General features: G+C 43.8%; 1 protein-coding gene across 1 annotated transcript in view; it reads left to right on the top strand.

Annotated features, from left to right (window-relative positions):
* LOC144761965 (uncharacterized) overlaps positions 1-17,659 on the top strand; it is a 374,127-nt gene that overhangs the window by 122,171 nt on the left and 234,297 nt on the right. Inside the window, exon 2 of the mRNA XM_078647134.1 lies at positions 17,048-17,222. Within this exon, the coding sequence (XP_078503260.1) occupies positions 17,098-17,222 (125 nt within the window). The 5' untranslated portion in view covers positions 17,048-17,097. The remainder of the gene's footprint in view (positions 1-17,047; positions 17,223-17,659) is intronic.

Raw genomic sequence — 17,659 nt, 5'->3', positions numbered from 1 at the left:
TGCAGGGGCACCGGTCTCAGAGCCCTGAGAGGCCGATAGAACCCTAAGATTTGCTGTATTACACTACCCCAACAGTACACAAAGGGGGCATTTTCCTTGCTACACTTCGATTGGACAAGGCAGGGCAGTTCGACCCCTATAAATTCCTGGATTTGGAAATTCCCATGAAGTTTCCAAATCCCACACGCATCTACTTCTGACCTCACCTGCCAACAGAGTTGGTCAATTTAAGAGCAGAGATCAGCGCTGTGAAGTTATAGTCACAAGTCAGCGCTTTATAAGACAATTTAATAAAAAAATTGGAGCTACTGTCTACATAACATACATTGTCAGTATCATTACAGTTATCCATATCTTTTCTTGCCTTTCAAAGTAATAACTCTACAACACTGAAATATATGATACTGTCACAGCAGTATTCAGTTAAAGTGTTTCATAGTGCAAAGCAGGTGAGTGATGCTTGTACAATCATAGCATTTTGTATTTCAAAGTTTAAAGAGGGAGCAGAAAAAAACCAACTACTGTAAAACTGACGTCACTTCCAGAATCAAAATTGGCTTCTGAATTACACGCCAATGCTGGGGAGATGGAAACTGCACTTTGGTGTAAAACTGGAGAGGAGGGTTGGGGGTGCACGCGGCTGGTTCTTAGTAGATTATTAGAGTGTACAGAGAGTGCTATCAATGCTGCATATCACAACCTCCCAATATGGGGAATATTGAGGGATTGTCTTTTGTAATCACCCCTATCCCCTCCTTCACAGAGGCAGGGCCACTAGTCTATTGACCACCCGAGGGGGTGTTAGAATCACTGAGTTTATTAACAGACCTGATTGGTCAACTTTCCATCCCTTGCACAAATGTATTGCTGTTAGGCAATTTCAATCTGCATATTGTCAATTAAAACTTTTTGGTTGCAAAACAATTTCTCAATACTCTTGAGGGATTTAACCTTATTCAACATGTCACAGGGCCGACCCATAAAGCGGGTCAAACACTCAACCTTGTTTTTTCACATTCCTTTATGGGGTCAATTCTCAAATTAACTTGGTCCGATCATTTCTTATGACCTTTTAAAATCTTTGGATCTCCCCTAAGAAACAGCAACTCCTTGTGCAGAAAGTTTCTGGGCCATGGAAGCAAGTTTCTGAACCCCTATTCTCAGAAGCGTTCCAGGTTACCCCACTTGCACTCTCGACGCAGGATGCTCTGACCTGGCCAATGTTAATAAGTGAATAACTTTAGCCCTGGATAGCATTGCAATTTTAAAAGCGGTACCCAATAGAGATCTACTCCGTCGGCCCCTGGTTTAAGGATGCATTAAAAAACGTGAGATCAAACTGTAAACTCTTTGAATGCAGGTGAAGGAAATCCTGAGACCATACTGCAAAACTAACTTATAAAAGAAAAATACTTTTACGGAGTGCAGTGCGCAAGGGACATAAAGACTTAATTTCATCTTCTATCACCACAGCCGCGGATAAACCTCGCAAACTTTTTTAAAGTGATGAACTATTTTCTGTCTCCTAGCGCTTTGCAAAACACTTTGATTCCGTCTGCCATAATGTGGGAAGAACCCTTGGACTTCTTTTATCACAAAATCCTAATGGTTTATGACAAGTTTCCTTCACAAGAAGTCCCAACTCCCATCGCTGACAGGAACACTCATCTGGGACCTTTTACTACACAATTGAGACTCCCTTATGCTTATGGATGCTTCCACCACTGGCCGGCTGCAAGTCTGGGTCCCCTTTGGACCCATGCCCTCCACACATCCCCAAAATGGCCACACCAATAAGCAGCCCATTTTTCATAAGCTGTTAAATACCTCGCTAGAGGCAGCCATAGTGCCTCCGGCTTGGAAGCAAGCCATGCTTCTACCTTTATTGAAGAAAGCTAATACGGAACCCAAGGTGCATAGCAATTTTAGGCCTTTCTTCCTGCTAATAGCTGCCGTCAAAATGTTAGAGAAGTGGGTTACTGTCAAACTTCTAGGTTCTTGCAAAACAACAACTTGCTCCACCATAGTCCGGATTCCATGTGGGCTACAGCACGGAATCCATTCTTTTGGAGGTCGCTCAATTAATTAAGAACATACTTGATAAGGGCCTGGCAGCCATTGTTGTCCTTGATTTATCAGTGGCCTTCGATACAGTCTCCCACTCTATTCTCCTGGACAGAATATGGGATGTGGGTATCCAAGGCTTAGCATGGACCTGGCAGAAGTCTTACTTGAAAGACCGCTCATAAAGGGTTTTTCTTCCTCCCTCTATATCCATGGCTAAACCACTCGATTGCGGGGTACCTTTTAATATTTACTTGGCCCCTTTGGCTAAGTTAGTGACGGCATGAGGCATAAGGATCATCTCTTACATAGATGATACACAGTTGTCGCTTTCATTCCAGGAGAAGGAGGTGGAGCATTGAAGGCGTTTAAGGGATGCCTGAGTGACATCAGCGAATGGATGAATGCGAGTTGCCTTAAGTTAAACTCTGATAAAATAGAGATTCATTTTTTGGCACTAACCATCAGCCTGATGCCTTCAACTGGTGGCCGTCGTAGCTCTGCTCCCCTCCCCTCCCCACCCACCCACCCACGCAGAGGTGGTAAGAAACCTGGGGGTCAAATTTGATTCCAACTTCAACTGATCCTTTGAACCTGAGGTCAGATCTGTGTCTGACAGCTGTTTTCTTACGGTAAAATCAGTTAGGATGATGATCAGTGGCGGCTGGAATGTAGCAAGGGTGGAGGGGCACAAAAAATAAATAAATAAATCCGACTTCCCTTCCTGGCTTACAGTGCAACGTCCTCCTCCCTTGGGTGTCTTCTGGTAGCTCTGGACCCAGGAAAACTGCACTACCCAATCCTGGTGCTGCTCTCACAGCAGGAGAGAAGCTCGAGGATTGGAGGAAACAGCCTCACTCAGTGCTCTCAAGAGCACTGGAGGCCTGCGCTTGAAGTTTAAAATGTGCATGTCTGGCTGGCCGACCCAAGATGTCCGCCAAAGAGACATGGGGATTTTAAAGTGCACAGCTCCCTGCTGCTGTCACTTGGCAGCACTGGCCTGCCCCGTCCTGACGTTTAGTTTGGAATGAGTTGCTGAAAAATAAAACTTTATCACTATTTCCTTTTTCAGCTCTGGTGCTTGTGAGGTGATGCTCCTCTACTCAAATGACGGAGCCACCCATGGTATGCAGACAGTCCTTGTCAGGGCCGAACCCAGGGTCCAAAAGCACCCCTGGCAAAAATGCTCAGACCAGCCTGCTCCTTTTGCCTCCTTGTGCTAGCTCCTTCCTTCCATCCATCCAGCCATCCATTCTCTCTCTCCTGCTCTCTTCTCTGACCTCCCTCTCTTTCTGTCTCTCTTGAACCCTCCATGTACCTGCTGCTGTTGACCTCTAGGTGCTGGGGAAAGTGACACAGGAACCTGCAGCGGCCGTGGGCTTTCAATGCCGGCCTCTGAGGGCTCCAGCCCACCGGGGAAATGCCCGGCCCTGGTCATTGAGTTTCTTGTTGTGTATATTATCTGCACAGGAATCCATTCCTTGTATGTATTTGAAAAATGTCACTTTCTGGAATGCAGATTGGTGAATAAGGGAGAAGGTTAACCCTGCTTGGGTTCTGTCTCCCTGTGTGTCTCCTCAGTCTTGTCAGGGCAAACCAGGTTTTGTAGTTCTGATTTTAATGATAAAATTGTTTACACGTTTTCACTCTCGTTTTACTGCTAACCTGGTCTAACTAATCTGTGGGAAGATTTTTTGAAGCCAGGGTCGGAATGCACTGAGGCATTCCGGTGCCTGCACCCCAGAACTTCTTTGCATTTTTGTCGTCTCTGCTTCAAGGGTTGGGCGAGAGAGTTCTCTTTTCTGATTTATATTGATTCTTCTGTCATGAGTACGTTAGTTGTCAACAACACGGCCTCTTCACATTGCATTCACAGCTCTTAGTCAAGTACCTGCCAAGCTGAAAAACATTTTTAGTGTTGCACAGTGGGATATTTTGAGTGTCAGGCAAAGTTATAAAGAGGAATCATCATATGATGTCCTAAGAATGGCATCTTATGATGTGTCTTACCATTATTTATTTGTTTGTTTGTTTGTTTGTTTTAGAGGTTTTATATAGCGCTGGCTGGACCCGGAGGTATCAGAGCACTTCACATGACAGAGCTAGTTACAGTCAGAAAACAAATTACAGCATCATGGAATAACAACACATCAGAGACTTTACACGACCGAGCTAGTAACAGTAACACAAAATAAACAACATCATGGAATAACAGCAGGTAAAAACAGAGGTGCACTGATCGAAAAACATGACTCAGAATCCATAGTCCCTGCGACTGCGAATCACAGACTGCCAGCAACTGCACCAGTAGCAGTGGCATGCGCAACTTAACGGGGTGGCGAGTGGGGTGGAGGGGAGCTAAACAAAAGAAAATATATTAAAAATAGCCTTTATCTCAGTCCAGCCTCCATCTCTTGATCTTTTTCGCCCGCATCCAGGGGCAGGAACCAGGAACAGGAAGCACCCAGGCTTCCAGACTTCCCTGGCCAATCATGATGCTCTTGATAGCAGTGTCGTGATTGGTGTGAGCGCCGTGGTTCAGCGCCTAGAGAGGGACTTGGGGCCTGGGCATGTTCTTCACCCAGGCGGGCCCAAGAACGCCGGCCAAATAGTCCTGTGCACTTAAGTGAGTGCCTACCACTCCTCCCCTGTTCCTGTTAGCCAGCCCCACCCGCCCCTAACCAGCCGAGTCGAGGAAAAATAAAATGGTAATAACATTGGTCAATATCATTTTATTTTTCCTTTGTCAACTGCTCACAGAGCAGCAGGGTGACGCGCCTCCGCCCTATCGGATGAGCCGCTCCTGAAGATGATTCATCGTATCTCATAGGAGATTCTGTTGTCCACGCTCTGGTAACATCAAAACTATACCATGCTAACAGTCTGTATTTAGGTTTGCCAGCGTACCTGCTTCACCGCTTGCAGATCATTCAGAATGCGGCAACACGGCTGATCCTGAAGTTATCTGCCCGTGCCTCTGTCACGGATCCCCTGCGCAGACTTCGTTGGCTGCCCTTTGTTAGCCGCATTTAATTTATAGCCCTTATACTCGCCTATCGAACATATGAGCACAAAGGCCCAGGCTATCCGAGGAAAAGATGAATTCCCTATCATCAGGTGAGAGCACTTCGCTACAATGAACAAAAACTTTTATATGTCCTGAGGATCAACAAGACAAGAAGAGGGGGACGTTCCTTTGCTTACCCAACCACCAAACTGGAACTCCTTGATGTCAACCCTTCGCTTTGCACACTCGGAATCAGTCTAACGTAAATTGTTGAAAACATACCTGTTTGATAAGTAGGCTCCCTGTAACGATTCTGGGCAAATCCGTCAGTACATCACAGAACCACTAGCGCTTTGTCGCTCTTTATAAATTCTATTGTATTGTATTGTAGATTCTCTGCCAAATGTGAGATTCAATTGCCTCTTGCAGGATATAAAAATGGCAGTTCATTTGAGCAGTGTGAGGGAGCGTGTTACTGTAATAAGTGTTTTAATTCGAGAGTTGGCTATGACTGACACACATGGAAGGCAATTTTTAGACCATGCACCTGAAATGCAAAAATTGAAGTTAAATCTGTAAATGTAGGCTCTAGCACATGGCTTGCAACTCGGTAAAAGATGAGTCGGTGCAGAGTGAAATTAATGCATCTAACAATTAGAGGCCTCATTGCTTAATTTAAATTTAAATTAGTGAATCATGCCAGTACGTTATGACTGAAAGTCTATGATCCCATTTGAAAACAGACTGCATTAAAATCTTTTGAAAAATATAAACTCCAGGATTTCAAGCTAACAAAGCAATCTCCCCACACAAATTTTCATCTGTACTAAATCAAGCCTTTTTCGCAGACTCCTATTTCTAGAGCGATGTTTTGCTCTTCACTTGCTATCTTGCAGTGCCGCGTTGCGAGGGGGTGCAGGGCTGGGTGTGGGGCTCGGGTACTCAGGAGTGCTCCCTGCCGCCATGAGTGACAGTAGGCGTGTGCTCATGACGGCCGGGAGCCATCTGAACTCCACCCACTGATTAATTCTCCCGCATAGGTGGGGAATTAATTGCGCGTGGGCGGAGCGGCAACGTTCGGATGGCTCCTGCCCATCATGAGCACACGCCTACTGTGACTCATGAGGGCCGGGAGCCGTCCTGAGCATGGAATGAGGAAAGGGGTCATCCAGTGTAGAGAAAAACAAAGTCCTCTTTCCCCAGGCTGCATACTAACAAGCTCCAACACAAGTTTCCGATTGTTCCTACCATTATGTCTGCTGTGGTTTTGTCAGTGGCAACTCCTCCGTAATGGCAGAGGTGCTTTGCCCCACAAGCCGTGCCACCAGACAATAAATAAAATTATAATAATGGAATGTTATTATCATTTAATTTATGCTGCATGACCCCCCAATACAAAAGTATAGAGATGGGCGGGGTCTGGCATATCAGGGAGGAGTAAAGTGCACTCATAAGTGCGCATGTGTGTTTGGCCGGCAGTCTGAGGCCGGCCAAACACACATGTGCACTTATGTTTCTGCAATCTGGCTGTGTTACACAGATGGGCTGGAGCAGCAGCACAGACTCCAATGCACCGTCTGAGTGGCAAACGAGGCTGCCCAGACCAATTCTGGCGCTGCTGTCTGTCTTTTGAGACCAGGGCCTGGAATGGGTGCGGAGCCTTTGCCCTGAGGGCCCATCCCCTCATGGCGTCAGCTGCCGAGAGGAACCACGATGCAGGCAGGTGCGGAGCGAGGCAGCAGGTAGTTCTTTTTTTTAATTCACATATTTTATAACCCCCTCCCCAACTCGCCGCCCTCTCCACCCATGGCTACCCTACCACTTTAGGTAGACAGAGGCCGCAACTAGGTTTTGATGTCTCTTATGACATCCTTCACCAAATGGCTCCTCCTTTGATGTTTTTGGTAACCACCCCCCTCCCTGCTACCATCCGGAATCTCCAGGAATTCTCCCCCTACCACACAAAGCAGGGTGGGATTACTCGATGCTTGTTTATCTTGGGCAATCACTGCAGAACCTCTACTGACCCGGGCTGGTGAGGGGAAGAAGTGCACCTACAAAACACCTGCAATGCCCATCCACCACATTTAAACAAAGCCATGAGTTCCGCCATCTGGTTAAGAGGTGGCCGGAATTGGTGAGGTGGAGGTACCATGAATATGGCTTTTAGTGTCCTTGTTCCATCCCGGCTCTAAATCAGAAGGCAGTTCCAGTATTGGTGAGATTAGGAGCTAAGAGCCTAAATCAGGTTATGTGCTGCTAATTTTGACTGGAGTAAATGACCATTGTAGACCCTGCCATAACAACAAACAGTGCAGAGTGGAACATCTGATTCTCTCTAGCTCAAAGACCTTATACGTACAGCTGGGATGAGCGTCTCTTCAACTAATACTCAGCAGGTCAGGATGTTCTCTTACTGAGTACTCTCCAGTTCACCTCTAACTAGGAGCATCTAACATGGGCTTCAAATTCTCATTTATACCTCAAAAGTTGGAGGTGTCTTTTAAGTGCCTGTGGATATAGTTTAATACAATGTACTAATTGACCTTTGCACAGCCGGACAGACACTCTTCATGCTTTACAAAAGGGTATGGGGCAGGGTACTTCGGCCCTTAATAATGGGCCACCTCTGTTAAAGAGTCCTCTTAATGTACCTCTCAGTCTCTTTACACTCTTTGTGCTTGGTTGTTCTATCCTTCCATGAACTTACATCTTTTAGGGGCAAGCTGAGAAATGTTAAAACCGAAGTGCATATTGCCTTGATTGGTGTTCCCAAGGAGATAATGCTCCCGATAACTTAAGGTTTTACACCCTTGGTTGTTTATGTGGCAGTCAGAGCTCTAAGGAAAAACTACCAGCTCTAGCTTCTCAACATGTAGAGAAAGATAAGCTTTGGAGAATTTTATGAGTTGCATTTCAACTCGAATGGTTGAGCAGAGTCGAAGACCACACCCAATTTACAAGCAGAGTGGATTGGCTTGGGGATGGCACCGTAGACGGTTACAGTCACCAACAAGTATAGTTTCAGTCTTTTGAAAATTCTGCTTGAGGTAGTGTATTCATCCACATCACCATGGCGATGGGTTTTTTTGGAAGCGGATTTGTGTGGTCTGGTTCTCAATACCCATGATTAGCCGAATGTCCTCTGCAGATGCGTTGAGCCAGGGGAGACTAAACAAGGCAGAACAAGGCAGGGCTTAGGGATGAGCCCTGGGGGACTCGTCTAGTGAGCCCTTTAGAAGGGACTTGGAAGTGGGAAAAGACAACTTGAGGGAGATCTTGCATAAAAGCCCAGAGCCAGGGCAGGGCGGCTTAGATTACTCCTAGAGATGTCAGATGATTCCATAGGACAGTGTGGAACAAACTGTTGAAGAGGATTAAGATATCTAGAAAAATTAAGGCTGATCTGCCTCTCCTCCAACTCTCCATCTCTTGGAGATCCTCAGAGCTCCTAAACTCCGAGCTCGGTGTAACCATCATCCCCCGCTTGCCCGCTTTGGCAGCCTATCTCCAGAGACACATGGGCACTCAGTCCAGTGGGAAAAAGCAAAAGGGCTAGGTCAGCCTGGGATCCTGCTGTGGAAGAAACCGTATTCCCTGCACTGATCTCGTGAGCCACCTCTTAGGGGCACGTGCACCTGTAATGGTGCTACATGTACATGGTCCTGTATGCGGAGCGCTACGGGTACTTAATGGACACTGGCACCCGATCTATCATATGAGCTGCTGCCTATGTTCAAGAGTACCATTAATATAAATGGGGTGACCCAGAAAAAGTCAGAGGACCTGGGTATCAATTGGTACAGAAAACAGAATGGTCCTAGACATAGATACTAAATGATACAATAAATGACACAAGTATATTCGTATTTCTTATGAGATTAAGGAATACGAATATACGTCATTTATTGTATCATTTAGTATCTATGTCTAGGACCATTTTATGTCCAAGAGTAGGGAAGTTCCTGGCACAAATTTAAAGTTGCACTTGACATTTCAAAAGTAGCACTTTGTGATTGAATTATTCACCAGTTCTTCTGCAGAGCACGAAATTCCTGAGCTGCAATCAATTTGGGTACAGCGGCCGCCATCTCAAGGTGGGTACAGCGGCCGCCAACTTGTGCAGCATTTCATAGGAAGAGGGCCTGTTGGTAGGGGATAGGTTATTGAACTTTTGCAGCACGTCATACGTAGTGTGCATTAATATACAAGCTAAGTATATTGGAAGGCAGGTTTTATGCACTTAATTCACCATGCTGTGTCGCTTGCACTACAGTTTGTTGTGGTGATCATATAGCGTCACATATTGGTTCTCTATCCATTTTCTGTACTTATAAACTATTATATACTCCACTACTGCAGCCATATAAGTTAATGGTGGTTGACTGGTAAGTGCTTACTTTGAGGCAGTGGTTTCTGGTGCTCAGCACTGGCATTTAATTGTCAACACCGCTGCTTGCGACAGTCTGCCACAAGCTGGCACTGTCAGGGTAATTGAGAGATTACCAAAGTAACAGTTAACTGTTAATTTAATATACATTAAAAATCAATATTACCTGCCACCAATGCCATTCTTATACCTTGGGAGCATGAAAAAGTTAGAATCGTGACATTTGTAGATGTGTGATGGTTAATAGTTGTGTTTTTACTATCGTTGGCAGCATGGCAGGGGCAGTGTGTGCTGCAAGCTGCAGTGGCCTCCTGACAAGAGCCCTTTTTAAAAAAAAATTTTTCTTTCATACAAATTAAGCACTGCTGGTACACTATCTATTTTCACCCTTCCTCTAAATTAGGAAGCAGGAAGACTAGATGTGGGACCCGTGGTCCTATTTTATGTCTGCATATTGTCTGTTTCTGAACACTGTTACTTTCTTAAGAATGCAGAAAAATAAATAAAAAGACTGACAATGTCCTTTTTCAAGCTGCAGATGTTTTTCTCGGTTTGTACTGCGGTTCATGCTGGTCCACGAAAGAGATCCAAATATAGACTGTTTGGGCAGACAGATGTTCACCTCGCCTCCAACATCTGCTTTCCCTTTCATCTCTTTTCACCCAGTTCTGGCCACTCTTGATTGTAACTCTGTTACTGTATTTTGTTTCAAAATTATTCTAGCTTTTAACAAGGTTCATGCCGAGAAAACAGCTCGAATTAGGCAGAATCTTAACTGTATTAAACAAAGATGCTCAAATATTTAGACCGATACACAATTAAAAACCATCCCCAAGGTGTAATTACTTTTTAAACATCAGTGTGTGTGTGTGTTTGCCAACAGGAAGCGGAAATATTATCACAACAAACAACACATTCCTGACCACACGGTCTGCTTCATTTCCATGCTCTGTCTGTAAGAAGCGAGAAACAGAGCAGAAAATGGAACTAACACCAAGTTTCTCAAACGAGCGACTCTGATTTCTTTTTTCTTTTTTTTTTAAACTTCTTTTTATTAAACAATAGCATTCATAAACATGTTCTTAAACTTACATCGGGTTACATTCATGTTTAATGAGATACACATACTACAATGCAAAGACATATTGTTGTATTAACAGTCCCTTTGAAGTCCCACAAACTAACTCACTCTGTCCCTGCGCCCTCCCCACTTTACTAATCAAAACCCCCCAAATACCCTGTAATCTTCCTATCGCTGCCAAATTTTCTCCCATTTCTTGGGGCATCCCCTGCTGTCATAAATTGTCTTTTCTGCCACACCGCACCAGTCTAAGTCCTTTTTCCACTGGGAGACTTTAAGCGGTGGAAAGGCCCCCCCATGCCCCCGCAATATTCCTCTTTGCAACCATTGCCGCCACCTGTAGCCAGATTCTTTGATGTTTGGGCCAATTCAGTTCCCCAGTCACAATATGTGCCATCTGGCATGCAGGGGGACTTCCCGCTCCAACACTTCTGACATAACCCGGACCACCTTCCGTTAGTATTTCTGTATAATCAGGCAGCCCCATGGGATATGAAAAAACTTTCCCTTCCGCGTACACCCCCTCTGACACTCCTCAGTTGAGATGCTCCGTATTTAAACATAAGTGTGCTGGTACAATAGGACCTGTGCAGGATCCGCAGTTGGACCAATCTAAAGCGTGCCAGGATTGCTACCTCCTTCCTGGGACTCTGCAGTGCCTCCACCCAATCATCATCCTCTAATAATCCCACATCGGACTCCCACGCCTCTCGCAACTTGATTAATAAATCCAGTGAGTTGTTCACAATTTTTTTTATATGTACAGGACAATGCCTTCTCCGGGATTGGGTCCAACAATAATCTGTCTTCTAGTGGACTATACTCTGGGATCTGGTCCCCATCCTTAAGATAACTGCCCAGCGCATGCTTCAATTGCAAATATTTACAGAGTTCTGCGGGTGCCAACTGGAATTCTGATTGCAGCTCTGCAAACGGCAACACAGCCTGACTCTGCCTCACATCCCCCAAACGAACAATGCCAATTAGTTCCCATTTTGCAAAGCCCTGTAGTCGACCCACCACCCGGAGCATCTCGAGCGACTCCGATTTCTTAATTTAAGTTTCAGTCTTACCCAAATTACCATAGAGTCCCAATGTATGCAGCCTTGAAATCCAGTTTCTTATAACTGCTTCATGATTTTCTTTCTTGTTCAGCTTTTGATTGTTACCATGTCCTGTAACAAGTTGTAAAACAATAGTATTTGTACGTTCTTCCATCTTAATGTCATGCCTTTCAACATGTCAGGTGCAGCGGAAGTGATAGCACACACCCTGTGAGCCCCCCCCCCCCCATGACACATCATCCATAACCCCTACAGAGTAACAAATCACAGATATTAAACATGGTCATGTTAACATTCTATTCCTGCCACTGACTTCTTGAACTCAAAGACAAGGGGTAGCAAGCGCAAGCCTGTGGTAGCAGTTGCTATTTCTCACTACTCCTTTGTGGTCCATGCTGAATGGTGGTCCCTATCCCAAATGCTTATAAAGCCCAACTGAATGGGTAATCATTCTGGCATGCATGACACTTTAATACTTTGATGTGTTTGATGAAAACGGCATGAAAGACGTGCTGTATTTTACTAAATGCCTATGGGTCTCAACCGGCGTGCGCACCTGCTTTTGTGGGCCCTCGGGGCACTTTGGTATTAAAAATGGGGCCGCAGACACTTGTGTTGCTCCATTTGCCATGTAGATCACTTTGGAACTACAGGTGCGCCAGCATGAGCTCAAAAGGGCATTCACTTGTGCAAAGGGTGGACCCCCTTTGTCATTGTGATAGCACTGTTTTACAGATGTGTGAGCAGGGGCAAATATGACATTAGAAGGTAGAATGGCGGTGTGAAGTAGGGGAGAGGCCAAAAGCTGAAGACAGGCCTGCCTGGTAGCAACCATTCCCTACCATATTGAAACAGGTGCTCCTGAATACTTATTTAGTAATGCAAAGACTGAGCGCGCCAGGAAGAGGTGGGAGGACTGCGAGGAAATTGTTAGGATTGGGCTGTAGAATTCCTCCAATCAAGAACTAGTGCACAGGATAAATCTGGCACCTTCACCGCCACCTCTTCAGAACATTCCTGGAGCTTGGAAGACTCCATCTGAAGAGGAACCTGGCAGAAAATAAATCCGGATTCTGGGCTAAGGTTTAAAGAAGAGAACTCGCACAAGGACTCAATGACTCTTGAATCTTGCTGCCCCCCAGGGACTGGAACTGCTGTCCATGTATCAACTAGTTGAGCTCCTGTTCATCTGCCAGAGGGACACAAAAAAAAAGGATTGCTGACTCCAAGAGGGCCCAGATGACCAAAGAATGCAGACTGTGCAGGAGAGGTGGCTAGAGAGAGACCTAGTGCCCAGAAGCCTGCCCTGACGAGCTAGAGGCTGCAGGTTTGACAATAGGGAGCTTTCTTATCAGTTGGATACTAAACCAGCAGATGAAACCTTTGACCAGGACAACCCATTTTTTTTAAAGCTATATTTTAATGGGTCTTCCGTTTTACTCTGGTAAGTACATTACATTAAAGGACATCATGCTGCAATCAGGTCATCACTAAGAACATAAGTGAAGTAAACATGGGAACACAAAACAATAGCAAGCCTGATCATGTGATGTGAATCCTGAGAATGAAGGTGAGATGGTGTCTGTGTCCTGATACACCTGTGACCGGGACAACCTGCTTGGTACATCGGACCTCGGCTCCATCGCGATCCGCCTGAAATTGTGCTAAATCCCAGGTGCTCCGAATACTGTGGGTTTTCCATAGTACTTGGCTTTTTCTGGGCACTTTTTGCCTGCAACCTCTCTTTTTTACGTTACAAATTTCTTTGTGTTTGAATTATTTTTGGAATTACGTTGTTTTGTGTTCTTTACTTTTAACATTGTTGGTACTACTTGAACTTAGCACACGCTTCTTTGTGTATTGCCTTCTGCTTGTGCTGTAGCGAGCAGGAGTCAAGCAGAGATTCTCTCTGCTTTGACCTAACCAGAGTAGGTGTATTGAGGTGGCAGTGGTGCCCACCTCCCAAAGTAATTTCTGATAACCAGCATTCACCCTGGAGAACACTGCCAGATAGAATGCTATCAAATAAAATATTTTTTAAAAAGCTCATGCAGATTGTAATATAAATATCTGAACTATTTCAAATAAGTTACAACTTCACATTAACCATGAAAATATACTGTAAAACATTCACCCTGCCCTTGTGCATACACTTCCCACCCACAACTTTATGGGCACAGTTCTGTATGGAAAAGAATGTTGGTTTTACAACCCATAAACTTGTAATAATCACAGTCAGGGAAGAATTAACAATGGCAACATTGTACAGGAACCAATGAGTAATAGTCTAATAAAGTTAGAGCAAAAACAATTACTTCGTAATGATTTACGAACATTAAAACGATAGCACTTTGATAATAATTTATTATCAGCCCAGAGATCGGATACAAAGCATTATAAAACTTTAGCAGGTAGACACAGTGGACCATAGCCAACCTCATATCCTCCTATCCACAACTGATCTTGAATACAGAAGCACTCAACAGCCACAGAAAAGCAATCATGTGTCATATGGAGTACAACGCTCCTACCTGAACTGCCAGTAAGTACATCCTAGCTTTAAACTGAAACATCAATGAGAACTGACCGAATGAATAGAGAAATGAAAGTAAAACTGAACTCCAAAACCTCTTAAGATGTTGAAAACTATCAGCAGTAACCGCGGATGATCCAAGAGAAAGTGTGATGAACATCACTACAGAGTAAAATGTTCACCAAAGACCAGCATTAATGTTGTTCTCAAACGGTGAGCGTATGCAATGTTTTGCGCCAATAAGCTATGGTGAAACAGCTCTCAAGACTTGGGTCAAAACCTAATGAGCTTTAGAATATATATACTTAAATACTAAAAAAAAAAAGAAAAATATAAAAATATAAAAGCAGAACAGTAAAATATGAAAAAAGAAATACTTTCAGAGGTAAATATTTTATTCATAGGTGAAAGAGCGTTCTTACATAAAATAATTAATTTAATAGGGCCATTATTAATTCATGTACGCCTGGCATTGCCTAAACATTATGCCACAACTATCCCTTGAGCATCTAGGCTGTTTTTCATATATAAAGTGCTTATGATAAATAATATATGCAATTGCAGCACATCACAAATAGGGGTTATCAAACAGTAAACACAAGATGAGATATAGTATGTTTCCCATTTACACAATAGAAAGCATCTATCAGAGTTGTGACAAATGTCTCACAAGTAGTTAGTAAAAGTGCCTAATGTAAGATTACCTGGACTCTATTTCAAGATTTCAAGATCTTCCATACAATGATTTTCAACGTTTTGTAACTCCATATCCAGTAAAGGTTTATAGTTCAGAAAGTTCAATTACATACTTTTATTCGTTGGGCCCTGAAGAACGTTGTTCTTTTCCCATAGCCAGAAATAGGATTACATTTTCAACCAAGACTTCAATCAATCAATCAATCCATCAATAAACTTTATTCAACCTTGCATATAAAAGATCATAAAAGTACAATAGTTCAATTCAAACATATTTTGTGATATAATACATTCCCATATATTTCAATCGTTAACCAAAAATATACATTCTTTTTTTTTTACGTTCACAGTTTAAGATAATGCAAGGCCTAACGTCTTCTCGATAATACAGCCCTAAGAAACCTTGCTAATGCCACAGATGTAAACCAGTTGGGAAGCAATTGCAAATATAAAAATGTCGGTCTGCATTGTTTCAATTATCCATCCCGGGTGGAGCTAGTAACATATTTTGAGGGATCTAAAATAACTGATCCATTTCTATGTTGACATCTAGGTTATTCATCAGCATAAAACGTTACTATAACAAGGATACCAAAATCCAGAAACTAATCTGATCCATGGCCTTCTTTTTTTAGAATGTTGAGGGTAGTCAAGGACAGAAATAGGTAAAATCTAAAATATTTAATTTTAATTCACCTGACTAGCACATGTTGCCCACCCACCACCTCAGTGACTATGTAAATATTCCCATTTAGATGAATGGCATGAAGATGTATCTAACCTAGCAATTCAGAAAATATGGCATGGCTCTGGCACTCATGAACCCAATGGTGGACACTCCTGGAACAAACCTTCTCTTGGTTCCTAGTCCCCTGTCAATTTTCCTTAGAAGATGAACACAGTACTCGTGTGGTTAGTTTGACAAATGATGTTTCGCGACGTCTGCTGGTCGTCCCCATTCTTCTGTATGTCCGCTTCAGGGCGTTGTCATGGTGATGGTACTCAGACACTTTAACGCTACTGCCTCTCTGCAGAATGTGGTGAGGTGCCCCTGAGATTCCCCTATCTTACAGATATTCACTGGCCTAAGCTTATTGGGGCCCCTTGAAAAGTAGGTTGCACCCTGCATAACACTCTGGCCATGGGACATCGTTGCATGTACACCTTTCTTGTTCTCAATGAACAACGTCACCTGTCCTCCATTTTGCACCCAGATATATGAGGGGGCCTTGAAGCTGTTCACTGTATGAGCTGTGAAACCTCAGGTTGATCTGAGTGAGTTTATTACATTGCTCACAACAGAGGATTATAAGGATTAAGAGGGACTCCCATATGTTTCACAATGAGATGAAAAACATACTTGAATTCCAATGGAAATTTGCTTGTGCATTTCTTCAAATGGGAACAATAACACTGTTTATTTGTCTTCTCTTAAGAACAGAGGAGCCAATTCACAATGTTACTGGTCAGAGGTGCAACTAGAGCCAAATTTCGGGGGGGGGGGGGGGGCTAAGAAAAAATTTCGGGGGGGCTGAATAGTTAAGCAATAGTCAGAGTGGAGCTGCAGGGGCTCTTAGAAGGGGTGAGACAACAACAATTCTTCATTAATATGCAAATTGTCTTTTAAAGACCTGTGAAGTGCTCGGGTGCGGCTGTGTGTGTGCCCGGGAAGCGTCTCATCCCGGACTGCCATACCTGACGGGGGGAGCTGAAGCCCTTTGAGTCCAATGGGTGTTGCGCGCCTGTTACTGGTTCACCCAATTAAATGACTGTTTTAAAGGACCTCTAATGAAGGATTTGGGAGTCCTTCATTTACCTTTCTTCAGACAATCATAAGGGGATCCTAGTGTTACAATTCCTCTTACCAAGGAATACCTTATTCTTGGATAGTCTAGTCCTCATCAGAGTCTAGAGGGTGGACACTCGCGAGAATACCCGTCAATATCCGCGCAATGATCTTAACCGCTGGAAACTACAATCGCTGGGAACAACTTACATTTCTGTGATGAGGTTAGGTTTCATAATTACATTCATGTATATTCTTTTCTAAAAGTTCTTTGCAGATTTTTATCAAAGCTTTTTTATATTATTATTCCTTTTTGATCATGATATTTTTTGAATGCATAATTTTACTGATATGTGGTTTGATCTTGCAAAAATACATGCATATTTTAATGACCAACCATCCAATGCCTGTTACTTCTTCTTGTAGACTCACCTGCCGCTGGACCTCACCCTGTGTGATATACCAGGCACCCCGCGATGGCGGGCAGCCCGGAGCAAGCCATTGCCACTACTAGCCACTCCGCCTTGCAGTTGGCTCTGATGTCCACTGCCACCATGGTAGCCACAGTCTTCCTCCTCCTCCTGTGCGGATTGTGTAGGCGGTAAGACATAATCATGTTGTGTTTTCACAGAAGTCAAGGGAAATGTCTTATTTAACTAGTTTCTCATATCTTGCACGAGATGTCCATTGTGGCATCCAAGGTCGGTCTGGGGTCCTCGACTCGCAGGAGTCTGGCTTTCAGAGTGACCAACAAATATGCAAAGTACCACCACTGATTATCATTGTATTTAAATGTACAATATATATATAAAGAACCTCATAGTGATATTTCGACCCACTGGGGCATTTCGTGGCTATATGTCAGTCACAATACGCTGAGGCTTCTAATGTTGCACTTTATGTATAGTTATGTTTATTTTAGTCATTATAATACTCATTATAATGCAAGAGTACAGTTGTCTCCCATCCATCTCAATAACTTGTGTTATGGTCCCTCTAATCCAAAGTCACCAATTTCACAATACAAGACAGACGTGT

Source organism: Lissotriton helveticus, chromosome 6 (genome assembly GCF_964261635.1).
Source record: "Lissotriton helveticus chromosome 6, aLisHel1.1, whole genome shotgun sequence".
NCBI classification, from domain to species: Eukaryota; Metazoa; Chordata; class Amphibia; order Caudata; family Salamandridae; genus Lissotriton; species Lissotriton helveticus.
Note: the sequence above shows the minus strand (reverse complement) of the source record. Positions and strands in the feature narration are given on the sequence as shown.